The sequence below is a fragment of the Salmo salar genome, chromosome ssa08, assembly GCF_905237065.1.
Source record: "Salmo salar chromosome ssa08, Ssal_v3.1, whole genome shotgun sequence".
NCBI classification, from domain to species: Eukaryota; Metazoa; Chordata; class Actinopteri; order Salmoniformes; family Salmonidae; genus Salmo; species Salmo salar.
In genome coordinates this window covers 26687485-26709114 of record NC_059449.1, presented here as the reverse complement: position 1 = coordinate 26709114, position 21630 = coordinate 26687485, and the positions used below count along the sequence as shown (strand labels likewise).

Below are 21630 nucleotides of genomic sequence, written 5' to 3'. Positions count from 1 at the left end.
TGTTTCACTTGCTTTGGTAATGTAAACATACGTTTCCCATGCCAATAAAGCCCTTGAATGGAATGGGGAGAGAGAGAGAGAGAGAGAGAGAGAGAGAGAGAGAGAGAGAGAGAGAGAGTGAAAAAGAAGATGACACAGAGGGTGAGTCACCACATCCGTCTCTCCCTCTGCTCCTCTCTCTACCTCTCTCCTTCTCTCTCACTCTGTCTCTCCCTGGTGGTCCGCTCTCTTGGTAACAGGACAATGTTCTCTCTAACTGACCAGTGTAATATGACGGTTGCTAGGCAGTGGCTGAAGTGGTACTTCCCCTTCAGCCAGTAAGTAGTTCTCTCAGGAATAGCTATTTTTTGGCCCCTAGCACAATCACACTGAAACTCTCAGCCAATCACTGACAAGACTGAGATCCAACGAGAGACGGATGGTAAGAGGACTGGGGGTAAGGGGGGGGAACGAGAGAGAGAGAGAGAGAGAGAGAGAGAGAGAGAGAGAGAGAGAAAGAAAGAAGACTTGGGCACTGACAGTAAATCTCAGTTAGACAAAAATAATGGTGTTCCAAAAAAGGTCCAGTTGCCAGTACCACAAATACAAATTCCATCTAGACACCGTTGCCCTAGAGCACACACAAAACTATACATACCTTGGCCTAAATATCAGCACCACAGGTAACTTCCACAAAGCTGTGAACGATCTGAGAGACAAGGCAAGAGGGCCTTGAAGGAACATAAAATTCGACATAACTGTCACGTTCGTCGTAAAGATGGGACCAAGGCGCAGCGGGAATGTGTATGCTCATCTTCTTTATTGTGAAGAAACCAAAACAAACACTTAAACAAAAACAACGACGAGAAACAGTCATGTAAGGCACACAGCTACACATGGAACAACTACCCACAAAAACCCATGAAAAAACACCCCTACTAAATAGGACCTTCAATTAGAGGCAACGAGAAACAGCTGCCTCCAATTGAAGGTCAAACCAATAAACTAAGCATAGAAATAGATAAACTAGACACAGACATAGAAAAAGACTAACATAGAACATTGCCCAACAAACCCCGAAACACATTAAACAAACACCCCCTGCCACGTCCTGACCAAACTACAATAACAAATAACCTCTTTACTGGTCAGGATGTGACAGTACCCCCCCCCCCAAAGGTGCAGACCCCGGATGCACCACAAACAAAAAAACACAAAAATAAACACAAAAATAAACCCCAAAACAAAAATAATCCCAAACTAAAGGGAGGGAAGGGAGGGTGGCCACCGTCACCGACGGTTCTTGTGCTACACCCCCCCCTCCCCCATCCTCCTACTATGGAGGTGGCTCAGGCTCTGGCCTTAGTCCCCAACCTAACCTGTCCACCCCCGCTGAAGGCTCAGGGCTAAGGTGCGTCGCTGGAGACCTCGGGCTGATGTGCATCGCTGGAGACCTCGGGTTGATGTGTGTCGCTGGAGACCTCGGGCTGATGTGCGTCGCTGGAGACCTCGGGCTGATGCGCGTCGCTGGAGACCTCAGGCTGATGCACGTCGCTGGGAGCTCCGGACTGAAGGGCGACTCTGGGAGCTCCGGACTGAAGGGCGACTCTGGGAGCTCCGGACTGAAGGGCGTCTCTGCAGGCTCCGGACTGTGGGCCGTCTCTGCAGGCTCCGGACTGTGGGCCGTCTCTGCAGGCTCCGGACTGTGGGCCGTCTCTGCAGGCTCCGGACTGTGGGCCGTCTCTGCAGGCTCCGGACTGTGGGCCGTCTCTGCAGGCTCCGGACTGTGGGCCGTCTCTGGAGGCTCCGGACTGTGGGCCGTCTCTGCAGGCTCCGGACTGAGGGCCGTCTCTGCAGGCTCCGGACTGAGGGCCGTCTCTGGCGGTTCCGGACTGAGGGCCGTCTCTGTTGGTTCCGGACTGTGGGCCGTCTTTGCAGGCTCCGGACTGGGGAACTGTCGCCGGAAGCTCTAGAAGGGGAACTGTCGCCGGAAGCTCTGGACGGGGAACTGTCGCCGGAAGCTCTGGACGGGAAATGTCGCCGGAAGCTCTGGACGGGGAACTGTCGCCGGAAGCTCTAGACGGGGAACTGTTGCCGGAAGCTCTGGACGGTTTCCCCCAAAAAGAAACCAAAACAAACACATAAACAAAAACAACGACGAGAAATAGATAAACTAGACACAGACATAGAAATAGACTAACATAGAACATTGCCCAACAAACCCCGAAACACATTAAACAAACACCCCCTGCCACGTCTTGACCAAACTACAATAACAAATAACCTCTTTACTGGTCAGGACGTGACAATAACGATTAGGATCTGGCTAAAAGTACTTGAATCAGTTACAGAACCCATTGCCCTTTATGGTTGTGAGGTCTGTAGTCCGCTCACCAACCAATAATTCACAAAATGGGACAAACACCAAATTGAGACTCTGCATGCAGAATTCTGCAAAAATATCCCCTGTGTATAATGTAAACACCAAATAATGCATACAGAGCAGAATTAGGCCGATACCTGCTAATTATCAAAAACCAGAAAAGAGCCGTTAAATTCTACAACCACCTAAAAGGAAGCGATTCCCAAACCTTCCATAACAAAGCCATCACCTACAGAGAGATGAACCTGGAGAAGAGCCCCCTAAGCAAGCTGGTCCTGGGGCTCTGTTCACAAACACACCCCACAGGGCCCCAGGACAGCAACACAGTTAGACCCATCCAAATCATGAGAAAACAAAAAGATAATTACTTCACACATTAGAAAGAATTTACCAAAAAATCAGAGCGAACTAGAATGCTATTTGGCCCTAAACAGAGAGTACACAGTGGCAGAATACCTGACCACTGGTACTGACCCAAAATTAAGGACATCTTTGACTATGTACAGACTCAGTGAGCATAGCCTTGCTATTGAGAAAGTCAGCTGTAGGCAGACCTGACTCTCAAGACAAGGCAGGCTATGTGCACACTGCCCATAAAATGAGGTGGAAACTGAGCTGCACTTCCTAACCTCCTGCCCAATGTATGACAATATTAGAGAAAAATATTTCCCTCAGACTACACAGATCCACAAAGAATTTGAAAATAAATCCAATTTTGATAGACTCCCATATCTACTGGGTGAAATAGATATGGGGCACGTAGCCTATGTTTAGAGAGTTGGGCCGGTAACCAAAAGGTTGCTGGATCGAATCCCCGAGCTGACAAGGTAAAAATATGTCTCTCTGCCCCTGAACAAGGCAGTTAACCCACTGTTCCCTGGTTGGCCGTCATTGTAAAATAAAACATTTTTCTTAACTGACTTGCATAGTTAAATAAAAGTTACATTAAAAAAAATACCACAGTGTGACATCACAGCAGCAAGATGTGTGACCTGTTGCCACAAGAAAAGGTCAACCAGTGAAGAACAAACACCATTATAAATACATACCATGTTTATTTATTTGGTGTGATGTTTACAGTACATTTATTTATTGTTTATTATCTATTTCACTTGCTTTGGAAATGTAAACATAGGTTTACCATGCCAATAAAGCCTTTAAATTGAAATTTAATTTAATTGGGAGAGCAAGCCAGAGAGAGAGCCAGAGATAGAGAGAGACACAGATAGAGAGAGAGAGAGAGAGAGAGAGAGACAGAGCGAGCCAGAGAGAGAGAGAGTGAGCCAGAGAGAGAGAGAGAGAGACAGAGGAAGAGAGCCAGAGAAAGAGAGAGAGAGAGACAGAAAGAGAGAGGGAGAGAGAGACAGAGCGAGCCAGAGAGAGAGAAAGAGAGAGAGAGAGAGACAGAGAGAGAGGGAGAGAGAGACAGAGCGAGCCAGAGAGATTGAGAGAGAGATCCAGAGAGAGACAGAAAAAGGGACAGACAGAAAGAGAGACAGTGAGAGAGAAACAGAGAGAGAGACAGAAAGAGAGACAGGGAGAGAGAGACGCAGAAGAGTGTCTGGCCTAGTCCTGTCTGATTGGAGTTATACTGCTGGGACAACTTAGTGGAGGGACACAGACACTGACAATACACCAGCTGCTTTCTACCACCTCACATACACCTACTTCCCTCCCTCCCTCCCTCCCTCTTTAGTTTTTGCAATCTGAGGTTTCTGCCTGTCTTCTCTCCGTCTGTCTGGTGGTAATGATGCATTAATGATGCAGTAATGATGCGAGCCACAGTGAATCCTCCTCCTCCTCTTCCTCTGCCTGTTTTTGTTGTTGTTGTTCCTGTTTGTTTTGGGAGTGTCGTTGTTTTGCTAATTTCTCAGCTTGGGAAAGCACTGCCATTAAGATCTGATCTAGGATCAGGGCTGTATCCCAAACGGCACGCTATTCCCTATACACTCCACTACTTTGGTCCAACGTTGGGCACTACATATGGATTAGGGTGCACTATATAGGGAATAGGGTGCACTATATAGGGAATAGGGTGCACTATATAGCGAATAGGGTGCACTACATAGGGAATAGTGTGCACTACATAGGGAATAGGGTGCCATTAGGGATACAGATAGCTTTCCCTTCAGCAGGCCCTGACTGTCACACTGGTATGAAGGATCAGGTGACAGGTGCAGGAATGCGTAATAGGGTTTTTCATTTCACCCAAATTACTGCCTTTTAAAGGGGGCGGGGACGAAGACCAAACAAACAAGTACATAAAACACAGGATTGAAACCCAAACAAAAGAGCGAGTAGTACCTCAAATAAATACACGGGACGAGACCCGAAAACACACACGCACGATGATACAACACGGGACGAGACCCGTAATCATCTGCACAATCCACAAGGGCACAAAAGCCCAAAACACACAGCACAGGTACTCACACGTCCAACGGACATTGGAACAATAATCGACAGCCCAATGGTGAACCATAGGTCACATTTATACAATTACAATCAGTGAAATGGGGACCAGGTGTGCGTAATGACACAGTTCCCGGAAGGATCCGTGACACTGACTTTAGCCATTAGGGTCATGTGAAAAAGTGTGCCTGAGTTGGTAAAGCATGACGCTTGCAAAGCCAGGGTTGTGGGTTAGATTCCAACGGGGGACCAGTATGAAAATGTATGAACTCATTCCTGATTCCTGTAAATCTCTCTGGATTAGAGCATGTGCTAATCGACTCAAATGTAAATCTGAGTCTTAATCTTCTATCATTTTCCCTCCTAATATTCCTCTGTTTCCCTTCTATTCCTAAACCCCGATCTCTCCTCCTCCATCTTTCTCTCTCTCTCTCTCTCTCTCTCTCCATCTTGTTTTCCAGACACCACCAGACCAGGGAGACGTTACCTGTTTTAAGAGAGACGGAGAGAGGGAGAGAGAGAGAGAGAACAATAGGAGGGAGGAAGAGAGAGAGAGTGGGAGGAGGGGGAGAAAGAGAGAGTTTTAATTCAGCATACACCCCAGAATATCTGAGTGCTCCAGGAACAGCTTTTAATTGTTACCTTTCAATTTCTCACTGCACACATCCATAAAGACCTACCCACCGACCCACTGTGTGTGTGCCTGCAGAGTGAGGTGCAGTTTGTGTTGGCAGACACAGAGGGTGTAGTTATTCTCTCAACCACTTGGAGGCACTGTGGTACCAGCAGGCACTGCAGCAGAGGGTGATTCAGGGCTTTATCTAATGCAGTGATGCAGACAGAGAGAGAGAGAGAGAGAGAGAGAGAGAGAGAGAGAGACCGAAAGATTGAGCGAGAGAGGGAGGGAGAGAGAGAGAGAGAGAACGAGAGAGGGAGAAAGAGAGAGACCGAAAGATTGAGCGAGAGAGGGAGGGAGGGAGAAGGAGATGGACAGAAAGAGCGCTAGAGAGAGAAAGAGAGAGCAGATCCCTAAGAGGCTATAAGGTATGCAACTGCATCCCCAGCAAATCCAACTACATTGGCCACCTTAAAAAACTGCCGTGTGAGCGTGTGTGTGTGTGTGTGTGTGTGTGTGTGTGTGTGTGTGTGTGTGTGTGTGTGTGTGTGTGTGTGTGTGTGTGTGTGTGTGTGTGTGTGTGGATGTGTGTGTATATCTGCTTCAGCACCAGTTAAAGTTAGGAGCTGCAATGACACCATGGCGATATAATCTAACAGCACTGTATAACGGTTACATTAGAAAATGTCAGATATGGAACTGCCTTCAGCAAATCATGCCAGCTACAATACACTATATATATATACCCTATAGAACCAGTTACAATACACGATTGATATCCCCTATAGAACCAGTTACAATACACTATAGATATATCCCCTATAGAACCAGTTACAATACACTATAGATATATCCCCTATAGAACCAGCTACAATACACTATAGATATATCCCCTATAGAACCAGCTACAATACACTATAGATATATCCCCTATAGAACCAGTTACAATACACTATAGATATATCCCCTATAGAACCAGCTACAATACACTATAGATATATCCCCTATAGAACCAGCTACAATACACTATAGATATATCCCCTATAGAACCAGTTACAATACACTATAGATATATCCCCTATAGAACCAGTTACATTACACTATAGATATATCCCCTATAGAACCAGCTACAATACACTATAGATATATCCCCTATAGAACCAGCTACAATACACTATAGATATATCTCCTATAGAACCAGCTACAATACACTATAGATATATCCCCTATAGAACCAGCTACAGTACACTATAGATATATCCCCTATAGAACCAGCTACAATACACTAAGGATATATCCCCTATAGAACCAGCTACAATACACTATAGATATATCCCCTATAGAACCAGCTACAATACACTATAGATATATCCCCTATAGAACCAGTTACAATACACTATAGATATATCCCCTATAGAACCAGCTACATTACACTATAGATATATCCCCTATAGAACCAGCTACAATACACTATAGATATGTCCCCTATAGAACCAGCTACAATACACTATAGATATATCCCCTATAGAACCAGCTACAATACACTATAGATATATCTCCTATAGAACCAGCTACAATACACTATAGATATATCCCCTATAGAACCAGCTACATTACACTATAGATATATCCCCTATAGAACCAGTTACAATACACTATAGATATATCCCTTATAGAACCAGTTACAATACAGTGTGGATATATCCCCTATAGAACCAGCTACAATACACTATAGATATATCCCCTATAGAACCAGTTACAATACACTATAGATATATCCCCTATAGAACCAGCTACAATACACTATAGATATATCCCCTATAGAACCAGCTACAATACACTATAGATATATCCCCTACAGAACCAGCTACAATACACTATAGATATATCCCCTATAGAACCAGCTACAATACACTATAGATATATCCCCTATAGAACCAGCTACATTACACTATAGATATATCCCCTATAGAACCAGCTACAATACACTATAGATATATCCCCTATAGAACCAGCTACAATACACTATAGATATATCCCCTATAGAACCAGCTACAATACACTATAGATATATCCCCTATAGAACCAGCTACAATACACTATAGATATATCCCCTATAGAACCAGCTACAATACACTAAGGATATATCCCCTATAGAACCAGCTACAATACACTATAGATATATCCCCTATAGAACCAGCTACAATACACTATAGATGTATCCCCTATAGAACCAGCTACAATACACTATAGATATATCCCCTATAGAACCAGTTACAATACACTATAGATATATCCCCTATAGAACCAGCTACATTACACTATAGATATATCCCCTATAGAACCAGTTACAATACACTATAGATATATCCCCTATAGAACCAGCTACAATACACTATAGATATATCCCCTATAGAACCAGTTACAATACACTATAGATATATCCCATATAGAACCAGCTACAATACACTATAGATATATCCCCTATAGAACCAGCTACAATACACTATAGATATATCCCCTACAGAACCAGCTACAATACACTATAGATATATCCCCTATAGAACCAGCTACAATACACTATAGATATATCCCCAATAGAACCAGCTACATTACACTATAGATATATCGCCTATAGAACCAGCTACAATACACTATAGATATATCCCCTATAGAACCAGTTACAATACACTATAGATATATCCCCTATAGAACCAGCTACAATACACTATAGATATATCCCCTATAGAACCAGCTACAATACACTAAGGATATATCCCCTATAGAACCAGCTACAATACACTATAGATATATCCCCTATAGAACCAGCTACAATACACTATAGATATATCCCCTATAGAACCAGTTACAATACACTATAGATATATCCCCTATAGAACCAGCTACATTACACTATAGATATATCCCCTATAGAACCAGTTACAATACACTATAGATATATCCCCTATAGAACCAGCTACAATACACTATAGATATATCCCCTATAGAACCAGCTACAATACACTATAGATATATCTCCTATAGAACCAGCTACAATACACTATAGATATATCCCCTATAGAACCAGTTACAATACACTATAGATATATCCCCTATAGAACCAGCTACAATACACTATAGATATATCCCCTATAGAACCAGCTACAATACACTATAGATATATCCCCTATAGAACCAGCTACAATACACTAAGGATATATCCCCTATAGAACCAGCTACAATACACTATAGATATATCCCCTATAGAACCAGCTACAATACACTATAGATGTATCCCCTATAGAACCAGCTACAATACACTATAGATATATCCCCTATAGAACCAGTTACAATACACTATAGATATATCCCCTATAGAACCAGCTACATTACACTATAGATATATCCCCTATAGAACCAGTTACAATACACTATAGATATATCCCCTATAGAACCAGCTACAATACACTATAGATATATCCCCTATAGAACCAGCTACAATACACTATAGATATATCCCATATAGAACCAGCTACAATACACTATAGATATATCCCCTATAGAACCAGCTACAATACACTATAGATATATCCCCTACAGAACCAGCTACAATACACTATAGATATATCCCCTATAGAACCAGCTACAATACACTATAGATATATCCCCTATAGAACCAGCTACATTACACTATAGATATATCGCCTATAGAACCAGCTACAATACACTATAGATATATCCCCTATAGAACCAGTTACAATACACTATAGATATATCCCCTATAGAACCAGCTACAATACACTATAGATATATCCCCTATAGAACCAGCTACAATACACTATAGATATATCCCCTATAGAACCAGCTACAATACACTATAGATATATCCCTATAGAACCAGCTACAATACACTATAGATATATCCCCTATAGAACCAGCTACAATACACTAAGGATATATCCCCTATAGAACCAGCTACAATACACTATAGATATATCCCCTATAGAACCAGCTACAATACACTATAGATACATCCCCTATAGAACCAGCTACAATACACTATAGATATATCCCCTATAGAACCAGTTACAATACACTATAGATATATCCCCTATAGAACCAGCTACATTACACTATAGATATATCCCCTATAGAACCAGTTACAATACACTATAGATATATCCCCTATAGAACCAGCTACAATACACTATAGATATATCCCCTATAGAACCAGCTACAATACACTATATATATATATCTCCTATAGAACCAGCTACAATACACTATAGATATATCCCCTATAGAACCAGTTACATTACACTATAGATATATCCCCTATAGAACCAGTTACAACACACTATAGATATATCCCTTATAGAACCAGTTACAATACAGTGTGGATATATCCCCTATATAACCAGCTACAATACACTATAGATATATCCCATTTAGAACCAGTTACAATACACTATAGATATATCCCCTATAGAACCAGCTACAATACACTATAGATATATCCCCTATAGAACCAGCTACAATACACTATAGATATATCCCCTATAGAACCAGCTACAATACACTATAGATATATCCCCTATAGAACCAGCTACAATACACTATAGATATATCCCCTATAGAACCAGCTACATTACACTATAGATATATCCCCTATAGAACCAGCTACAATACACTATAGATATATCCCCTATAGAACCAGTTACAATACACTATAGATATATCCCCTATAGAACCAGCTACAATACACTATAGATATATCCCCTATAGAACCAGCTACAATACACTATAGATATATCCCCTATAGAACCAGCTACAATACACTATAGATATATCCCCTATAGAACCAGTTACAATACACTATAGATATATCCCCTATAGAACCAGCTACAATACACTATAGATATATCCCCTATAGAACCAGCTACAATACACTATAGATATATCCCCTATAGAACCAGCTACATTACACTATAGATATATCCCCTATAGAACCAGCTACAATACACTATAGATATATCCCTTATAGAACCAGCTACAATACACTATAGATATATCTCCTATAGAACCAGCTACAATACACTATAGATATATCCCCTATAGAACCAGCTACAATACACTATAGATATATCCCCTATAGAACCAGCTACAATACACTATTGATATCCCCTATAGAACCAGCTACAATACACTATAGATATATCCCCTATAGAACCAGCTACATTACACTATACATATATCCCCTATAGAACCAGCTACAATACACTATAGATATATCCCTTATAGAACCAGCTACAATACACTATAGATATATCCCCTATAGAACCAGCTACAATACACTATAGATATATCCCCTATAGAACCAGCTACAATACACTATAGATATATCCCTTATAGAACCAGCTACAATACACGATAGATATATCCCCTATAGAACCAGCTACAATACACTATAGATATATCCCCTATAGAACCAGTTACAATACACTATAGATATATCCCCTATAGAACCAGTTACATTACACTATAGATATATCCCCTATAGAACCAGTTACAATACACTATAGATATATCCCCTCTGTAATCTATATAGACTATATATATATAAATGTTTTACCTTGTCAGCTCGGTGATTCGATCTAGCAACCTGTATAAAGGGAATAGATCACTGGGTAGGGAATAGATCACTGGATAGGGAATAGAGTGACATTTGGGACACAGCTGTACAATGCCAACAACACCTACTCTGCTTACAGATGAGTAGAAAAATAACAATGATACATTTACTAGGATGAAGTTACCCTTAGGCATTTGCTGAACCCTTCTTTGTCTCCCTCCTTCCCTCCCTCTTGGGCTCGGCAGGGAAGGGGGCAGACAGAATTCGAATGAGGCCAAGACAGGACTAAAAAGTGTGTGTGTGTTTCAATCATTAATTATCGTTAAATGAATGCCACTCCACCGTGGCTGGTCACTGTGACAGCACACTGTGTTGTACCCAGCACAATTAGCAATGAATGGAGAGAGATACGATAAGCAGGTAGACAGGTAGGCAATATATGAACATCTTATGACTGGTCATGTGACTAAACACTGTTCTGCAAGACCACAGACAAATGTGGGGCCAGGCCACAGACGCAGTAGGACCAGACTACAGTAGCACCAGACTACAGATACAGTAGGACCAGACTACAGATGCAGTAGGACCAGGATACAGTAGGACCAGACAACAGATACAGTAGGATTAGGTTACAGTAGGACCAAACTACAGATACAGTAGGACCAGACCACATATACAGTAGGACTAGGTTACAGTAGTACCAGACTACAGATACAGTAGGACCAGACCACAGATACAGTAGGATCAGACTACGGATACAGTAGTACCAGACTACAGATACAGTAGGACCAGGTTACAGTAGGACTACGGTTACAGTAGAACCAGACTACAGATACAGTAGGACCAGGTTACAGTAGGACCAGACTACAGTAGGACCAGACTACAGATACAGTAGGACCAGACTACAGATACAGTAGGACAAGACTACAGATACAGTAGGACCAGACTACAGATACAGTAGGACCAGACTACAGATACAGTAGGACCAGGTTACAGACGGATCAGGTTACAGTAGGATCAGACTACAGATACAGTAGGACCAGGTTACAGTAGGATCAGTAGGACCAGACTACAGGTACAGTAGCACCAGACTACAGATACAGTAGGACCAGGTTACAGTAGGATCAGACTACAGATACAGTAGGACCAGACTACAGGTACAGTAGGACCAGACTACAGATACAGTAGGACCAGGTTACAGTAGGCCAAAACTACAGATGCAGTAGGACCAGACTACAGATACAGTAGGATCAGACTACAGATACAGTAGTGTCAGACTACTGTATGACCAGACTACAGATAAAGTAGTACCAGACTACAGATACAGCAGAACCAGACTACAGATACAGTAGGATCAGACTACAGATACAGTATTATCAGACTACAGATACAGTAGGACCAGGTTACAGTAGGACCAGACTACAGATACAGCAGAACCAGGTTACAGATACAGTAGGATCAGACTACAGATACAATAGGACCAGGTTACAGTAGGACCAGACTACAGATACAGCAGAACCAGACTACAGATACAGTAGGATCAGACTACAGAAACAGTAGGACCAGGTTACAGTAGGACCAGACTACAGATACAGCAGAACCAGACTACAGATACAGTAGGACCAGACTACAGATACAGTAGGATCAGACTACAGATACAGTAGGATAAGACTACATTAGGACCTGACTACAGATACAGTAGGACCAGACTACAGTAGGATCAGACTACAGATACAGTAGGACAAGACTACAGATACAGTAGGACCAGACTACTGATACAGTAGGATAAGACTACAGATACAGTAGGACCAGGTTACAGTAGGACCAGACTACAGTAGTACCAGACTACAGATACAGTAGGACCAGACTACAGATACAGTAGGAGCAGACTACAGATACAGTAGGACCAGACTACAGATACAGTAGGACCAGGTTACAGTAGGATCAGGCTACGATGGATACGTGTCGGTCAGATAAGACAGGTAGTGGAGGTGTATATTATGAGTGAATGACTTTTTTAATTTAGTCGGTTGGTTTTCATATTCTACACTGTAATATCTAGCCTTTATGAAAATACTATAATTTGTTGTACTTGTAACACTGATCACACAATGTGATAATTATCTCCCAATAACTGAGTACAAACTGCAGTGGTAGTAGACATTAGACTGTTATGTTACTATTTGTGTGGCAATTACGGAATCATAACTATTTCACTATTGCACTGTTATCTAAAAATACAAGTCAATTTGGCATTATGTTTATTTTGTTTACCTCCAACAGTTCTTGTTGCTTGTTGCTATGTAAAGTAGGTTGCTATGCCCATTTCATGGCCTTTCAATGTCCAGCTTTGGCCTATTAAACTGACATGACCTTTAGCTAACATGATAAAGAACATAGAAACATCAGGTGAACATATGGATACAGACATTTATATTCAACCTTGTAGTTGTTGTACAGTAAAAGATATCACTTTTCATTTAGTTATATTATACAGGAATAATCTATGTCCATATGGAATGTAAACAAGCTCTGGTCATACCTAATGCACCATATAGCCATTTGGGATTCAGAGAGATTGTGTACTGTATTGACTTGGACCAGGAGTGTTTCCTGACTACATGACCTTACCAGGAAAGACTCTGGGGATTTTCAATATCCAATATTTACACTACACAATTATAACTAAATGTACATCCACATATTTCACTATATAGAACAACTGTACATAGAGTGGGCTTATGGATTTCAATATTCATACTGCTCACTTACTTATGGATGGACATCCACCAACATGCACTATATACAGGTGTTGTACACACATACAGTATGTAGGGTAAGTGATTACATTAGGAACATGTATTTCTGGAGGTGAACATTAATCATTGATGTAGTAATCAGTTCTAATGGACGAGTTGTGTGGCAGCTTCTAAACGATCCAACTCCCTGATTCATCCATTAGTTGCTCGTCAGCACTAAGGTGTTCCGCTTCAATCACATGACTAGTCGCAGTAATTAACGTGACAAACAGCCATTATGTAGGATGTGTGAAGTGTGTGTAGTGTGTGTGTGTGTGTGTGTGCGTTTGGTCACGGGATGTGCAGAATGCTTCTCCTCCCCTCCTTCCTCATATTTATATCCTTATCCATTCCCCACCCACCCCTCTAATATAATATACTGTAGCCATGCAACGCTCCCCAGTCACCCCCTCTAATATAATATACTGTAGCCATGCAACGCTCCCCACTCACCCCCTCTAATATAATATACTGTAGCCATGCATCGCTCCCCACCCACCCCCTCTAATATAATATACTGTAGCCGTGCAACGCTCCCCACTCACCCCCTCTAATATAATATACTGTAGCCATGCAACGCTCCCCACCCACCCCCTCTAATATAATATACTGTAGCCATGCAACGCTCCCCACCCACCCCCTCTAATATAATATACTGTAGCCGTGCAACGCTCCCCACTCACCCCCTCTAATATAATATACTGTAGCCATGCAACGCTCCCCACAAACCCTCTCTAATATAATATACTGTAGCCATGCAACGCTCCCCACCCACCCCTCTATTATAATATACTGTAGCCATGCAACGCTCCCCAACCACCCCCTCTAATATAATATACTGTAGCCATGCAACGCTCCCCACCCACCCCCCTATTATAATATACTGTAGCCATGCAACGCTCCCCACCCACCCCTCTAATATAATATACTGTAGATATGCAACGCACCCCAACCACCCCCTCTAATATAATATACTGTAGCCATTTAACGCTCCCCACCTACCCCCTCTAATATAATATACTGTAGCCATGCAACACTCCCCATCCACCCCCTCTAATATAATATACTGTAGCCATGTAACGCTCCCCACCCACCCCCTCTAAAATAATATACTGTAGCCATGCAATGCTCCCCACTCACCCCCTCTAATATAATATACTGTAGCCATTTAACGCTCCCCACCCACCCCCTCTAATATAATATACTGTAGACATGCAACACTCCTCATCCACCCCCTCTAATATAATATACAATAGCCATGTAACGCTCCCCACTCACCCCCACTAACATAATATACTGTAGCCATGCAACGCTCCCCACCCACCCCCTCTAAAATAATATACTGTATCCATGCAACGCTCCCCATCCACCCCCTCTAATATAATATACTGTAGCCATGCAACGCTCCCCATATACCCCCTCTAATATAATATACTGTAGCCATGCAATGCTCCCCACTCACCCCCTCTAATATAATATACTGTAGCCATGGAACGCTCCCCATCCACCCCCTCTAATATAATATACTGTAGCCATGCACCGATCCCCATCCACCCCCTCCAATATAATATACTGTAGCCATGCAACGCTCCCCACTCACCCCCTCTAACATAATATACTATAGCCATGCAACGCTCCCCATCCACCCCCTCTAATATAATATACTGTTGCCATGCAAAGCTCCCCATCTACCCCCTCTAATATAATATACTGTAGCCATGCAACGCTCCCCACCCACCCCTCTAATATAACATACTGTAGCCATGCAACGCTCCCCACCTACCCCCTCTAATATAATATACGGTAGCCATGCAACGCTCCCCACCCACCCCCTCTAATATAATATATTGTAGCCATGCAACGCTAATAACCACCCCCTCTAATATAATATACTGTAGCCATGCAACGCTCCCCACCCACCCCTCTAATATAATATATACGGTAGCCATGCAACGCTCCCCACTCACCCCCTCCAATATAATATACTGTAGCCATGGAACGCTCCCCAATCACCCCCTCTAATATAATATACTGTAGCCATGCAACACTCCCCACCCACCCCCTCTAATATAATATACTCTAGCCATGCAACGCTCCCCACCCACCCCCTCTAAAATAATATACTGTAGCCATGCAACGCTCCCCACTCACCCCCTCTAACATAATATACTGTATCCATGCAATGCCCCCCATCAACCCCCTCTAATATAATATACTGTAGCCATGCAACGCTCCCCATCCACCCCTCTAATATAATATACTGTAGCCATGCAATGCTCCCCCACTCACCCCCTCTAAGATAATATACTGTAGCCATGGAACGCTCCCCATCCACCCCCTCTAATATAATATACTGTAGCCATGCAACGCTCCCCACTCACCCCTCTATTGTTATATACTGTTCCAATGCAACGCTCCCCACCCACCCCCTCTAATAAAATATACTGTAGTCATGCAACACTACCCAACCACCCCCTCAATTATGATATACTGTGGCCATGTAACGTTACCCACCCCCCCCCTAATATAATACAATGTAGCCATGCAACGCTCCCCAGTCACCCCCTCTAATACAATATACTGTAGCCATGCAACGCTCCCCACTCACCACCTCTAATATAATATACTGTAGCCATGCAACGCTTCCACCCACCCCCTCTAATATAATATACTGTAGCCATGCAACGCTACCCACACACCCCCTCTAATATGATATACTGTAGCCATGCAATGCTCCCCAGTTACCCCCTCTAATATAATATACTGTAACCTTTCAACGCTCCCCACCCACCCCTCAAATATAATATACTGTAGCCATGCAACGCTCCCCCACCTACCCCTCTAATATAATATACTGTAGCCGTGCAACGCTCCCCACCCACCCCTCTAATATAATATACTGTAGCCATGCAACGCTCCCCAACCACCCCATCTAATATAATATACTGTAGCCATGCAACGCTGCCCACCTACCCCCTCTAATATAATATACTGTAGTCATGCAACGCTCCCCATCCACCCCTCTAATATAATATACTGTAGCCATGCAACGCTCCCCACCCACCCCCTCTAATATAATATACTGTAGCAATGCAATACTCCCAACCCACCCCCTCTAATATAATATACTGTAGCCATGGAACGCTCCCCATTCACCCCCTCTAATATAATATACTGTAGCCATGCAACGCTCACCATCCACCCCCTCTAATATAATATACTGTAGCCATGCAACGCTCCCCACTCACCCCCTCTAATATAATATACTGTATCCATGCAACGCTCCCCACCACCCAATCTAATATTATATACTGTAGCCATGCAACGCTAATAACCAGCCCCTCTAATATAATATACTGTAGCCATGCAACGCTCCCCACCCACCCCCTCTAATATAATATACGGTAGCCATGCAACGCTCCCCACTCACCCTCTCCAATATAATATACAGTAGCCATGGAACACTCCCCAATCACCCCCTCTAATATAATATACTGTATTCATGCAACGCTCCCCACCCACCCCTCTAATATAATATACTGTAGCCATGCAACGCTCCCCCACCCACCCCCTCTAATATAATATACTGTAGCCGTGCAACGCTCCCCACTCACCCCCTCTAATATAATATACTGTAGCCATGCAACGCTCCCCACCCACCCCCTCTAATATAATATACGGTTGCCATGCAACGCTCCCCACCCACCCCCTCTAATATAATATACTGTAGCCATGCAACGCTCCCCACCCACCCCCTCTAATATAATATACTGTAGCCATGCAACGCTAATAACCACCCCCTCTAATATAATATACTGTAGCCATGCAACGCTCCCCACCCACCCCCTCTAATATAATATACGGTAGCCATGCAACGCTCCCCACTCACCCCCTCTAATATAATATACTGTAGCCATTCAACGCTCCCCACCTACCCCCTCTAATATAATATACTGTAGCCATGCAACGCTCCCCACTCACCCCCTCTAATATAATATACTGTATCAATGCAACGCTCCCCAGTCACCACTATAATATAATATACTGTAGCCATGCAACCCTCCCCACCCACCCCCTCTAATATAATATACTGTAGCCATGTAACGCTCCCCACCCACCCCCTCTAATATAATATACTGTAGCCATACAACGCTCCCCACTCACCCCCTCTAATATAATATACTCTAGACATGTTACGCTCCCCACCCACCCCCTCTGATATAATATACTGTTGCCATGCAACGCTCCCCATCCACCCCCTCTAATATAATATACTGTAGCCATGCAATGCTCCCCACTCACCCTCTCTAATATAATATACTGTAGCAATGCAATGCTCCCCACTCACCCCCTCTAATATAATATACTGTAGCCATGCAACGCTCCCCACCCACCCCCTCTAATATAATATACTGTTGCCATGCAACGCTCCCCACCCACCCCTCTAATATAATATACTGTAGCCATGCAACGCTCCCCCACTCACCCCCTCTAATATAATATACTGTAGCCATGCAACGCTACTAACCACACCCTCTAATATAATATACTGTAGCCATGCAACGCTCCCCACCCACCCCCTCTAATATAATATACGGTAGCCATGCAACGCTCCCCACTCACCCCCTCTAATATAATATACTGTAGCCATTCAACGCTCCCCACCTACCCCCTCTAATATAATATACTGTAGCCATGCAACGCTCCCCACTCACCCCCTCTAATATAATATACAGTAGCCATGCAACGCTCCCCAGTCACCACTATAATATAATATACTGTAGCCATGCAACCCTCCCCACCCACCCCCTCTAATATAATATACTGTAGCCATGTAACGCTCCCCACCCACCCCCTCTAATATAATATACTGTAGCCATGCAACGCTCCCCACTCACCCCCTCTAATATAATATACTCTAGCCATGTAACGCTCCCCCACCCACCCCCTCTGATATAATATACTGTTGCCATGCAACGCTCCCCATCCACCCCCTCTAATATAATATACTGTAGCCATGCAATGCTCCCCCACTCACCCCCTCTAATATAATATACTGTAGCAATGCAACGCTCCCCACCCACCCCCTCTAATATAATATACTGTAGCCATTTAACGCTCCCCACCCACCCCCACTAATATAATATACTGTAGCCATGCAACACTCCCCATCCACCCCCTCTAATTTTATATACTGTAGCCATGCAACGCTCCCCACTCACCCCTCTAATATAATATACTGTAGCCATGCAACGCTCCCCACCCACCCCTCTAATATAATATACTGTAGCCATGCAAAGCTCCCCATCCACCCCCTCTAATATAATATACTGTAGCCATGTAACGCTCCCCACTTACCCCCTCTAATATAATATACTGTAGCCATGCAACGCTCCCCCACCCACCCCCTCTAATATAATATACTGTAGCCATGCAACGCTCCCCACCCACCACCTCTAAAATAATATACTGTAGCCATGCAACGCTCCCCATTCACCCCCTCTAACATAATATACTGTATCCATGCAACGCTCCCCCATCCACCCCCTCTAATATAATATACTGTAGCCATGCAACACTCCCCACCCACCCCCTCTAATATAATATACTGTAGCCATGCAACGCTCCCAACTCACCCCCTCTAATATAATATACTGTAGCCATGGAACGCTCCCCATCCACCCCCTCTAATATAATATACTGTAGCCATGCAACGCTCCCCACTCACCCCCTCTATTATTATATACTGTACCAATGCAACGCTCCCCACCCACCCCCTCTAATAAAATATACTGTAGCCATGCAACGCTACCCAACCACCCCCTCTAATATGATACACTGTGGCCATGCAACGTTCCACCCACCCCCTATAATATAATACACTGTAGCCATGCAACGCTCCCCAGTAACCCCCTCTAATACAATATACTGTAGCCATGCAACGCTCCCCACTCACCCCCTCTAATATAATATACTGTAGCCATGCAACGCTCCCCACCCACCCCTCTAATATAATATACTGTAGCCATGCAACGCTACCCACACACCCCCTCTAATATGATATACTGTAGCCATGCAACGCTCCCCAGTCACCCCCTCTAATATAATATACTGTAACCTTTCAACGCTCCCCACCCACCCCCTCTAATATAATATACTGTAGCCATGCAACGCTTCCACCCACCCCCTCTAATATAATATACTGTAGCCATGCAACGCTACCCACACACCCCCTCTAATATGATATACTGTAGCCATGCAATGCTCCCCAGTCACCCCCTCTAATATAATATACTGTAACCTTTCAACGCTCCCCACCCACCCCCTCTAATATAATATACTGTAGCCATGCAATCCTCCCCATCCACCCCCTATAACATAATATACTGTAGCCACGCAACACTCCCCCACCCACCCCTCTAATATAATATACTGTAGCCATGGAACGCTCCCCATCCACCCCTCTAATATAATATACTGTAGCCATGCAAAGCTCCCCACCTACCCCCTCTAATATAATATACTGTAGCCATGCAACGCTCCCCACCCAACCCTCTAATATAACATACTGTAGCCATGCAACGCTCCCCAGTCACCCCCTCTAAATAATATAAAGTAGCCATGCAATGTTCCCCACTCACCCCCTCTAATATAATATACTGTAGCCATGCAACGCTAATAACCACCCCTCTAATATAATATACTGTAGCCATGCAACGCTCCCCACCCACCCCCTCTAATATAATATACGGTAGCCATGCAACGCTCCCCACCCACCCCTCTAATATAATATACTGTAGCCATGCAACGCTAACCCACCCCCTCTAATATAATACACTGTAGCCATGCAACGCTCCCCACCCACCCCCTCTAATATAATATACGGTAGCCATGCAACGCTCCCCCACTCACCCCTCCAATATAATATACTGTAGCCATGGAACGCTCCCCAATCACCCCCTCTAATATAATATACTGTAGCCATGCAACGCTCCCCACCCACCCCCTCTAATATAATATACTGTAGCCATGCAATGCTCCCCACCCACCCCCTCTAAAATAATATACGGTAGCCATGCAACGCTCCCCACTCACCCCCTCTAACATAGTATACTGTATCAATGCAACGCTCCCCATCCACCCCCCTCTAATATAATATACTGTAGCCATGCAATGCTCCCCATCCATCCCCCTCTAATATAATATACTGTAGCCATGCAATGCTCCCCACTCACCCCCTCTAATATAATATACTGTAGCCATGGAACGCTCCCCATCCACCCCCTCTAATATAATATACTGTAGCCATGCAACGCTCCCCACTCACCCCCTCTATTATTATATACTGTTCCAATGCAACGCTCCCCACCCACCACCTCTAATAAAATATACTGTAGTCATGCAACACTACCCAACCACCCCTCAATTATGATATACTGTGGCCATGTAACGTTACCCACCCCCCTCTAATATAATACAATGTAGCCATGCAACGCTTCCACCCACCCCCTCTAATATAATATACTGTAGCCATGCAACGCTACCCACCCACCCCCTCTAATATGATATACTGTAGCCATGCAACGCTCCCCACCCACCCCTCTAATATAATATACTGTAACCTTTCAACGCTCCCCACCCACCCCTCAAATATAATATACTGTAGCCATGCAACGCTCCCCACCTACCCCCTCTAATATAATATACTGTAGCCGTGCAACGCTCCCCACCCACCCCCTCTAATATAATATACTGTAGCCATGCAACGCTCCCCAACCACCCCATCTAATATAATATACTGTAGCCATGC

At 43.6% G+C, this 21630-nt stretch overlaps 1 protein-coding gene across 1 annotated transcript in view; it reads left to right on the top strand.

Moving 5' to 3' along the window:
* Positions 1 to 270: 270 nt before the first annotated feature.
* Positions 271 to 21630, top strand: part of LOC123744261 (extensin-like) — a 105127-nt gene continuing 83767 nt past the window's right edge. The window contains exon 1 of the mRNA XM_045723114.1: positions 271 to 317. Coding sequence (XP_045579070.1) covers positions 271 to 317 — 47 coding nt within the window. The remainder of the gene's footprint in view (positions 318 to 21630) is intronic.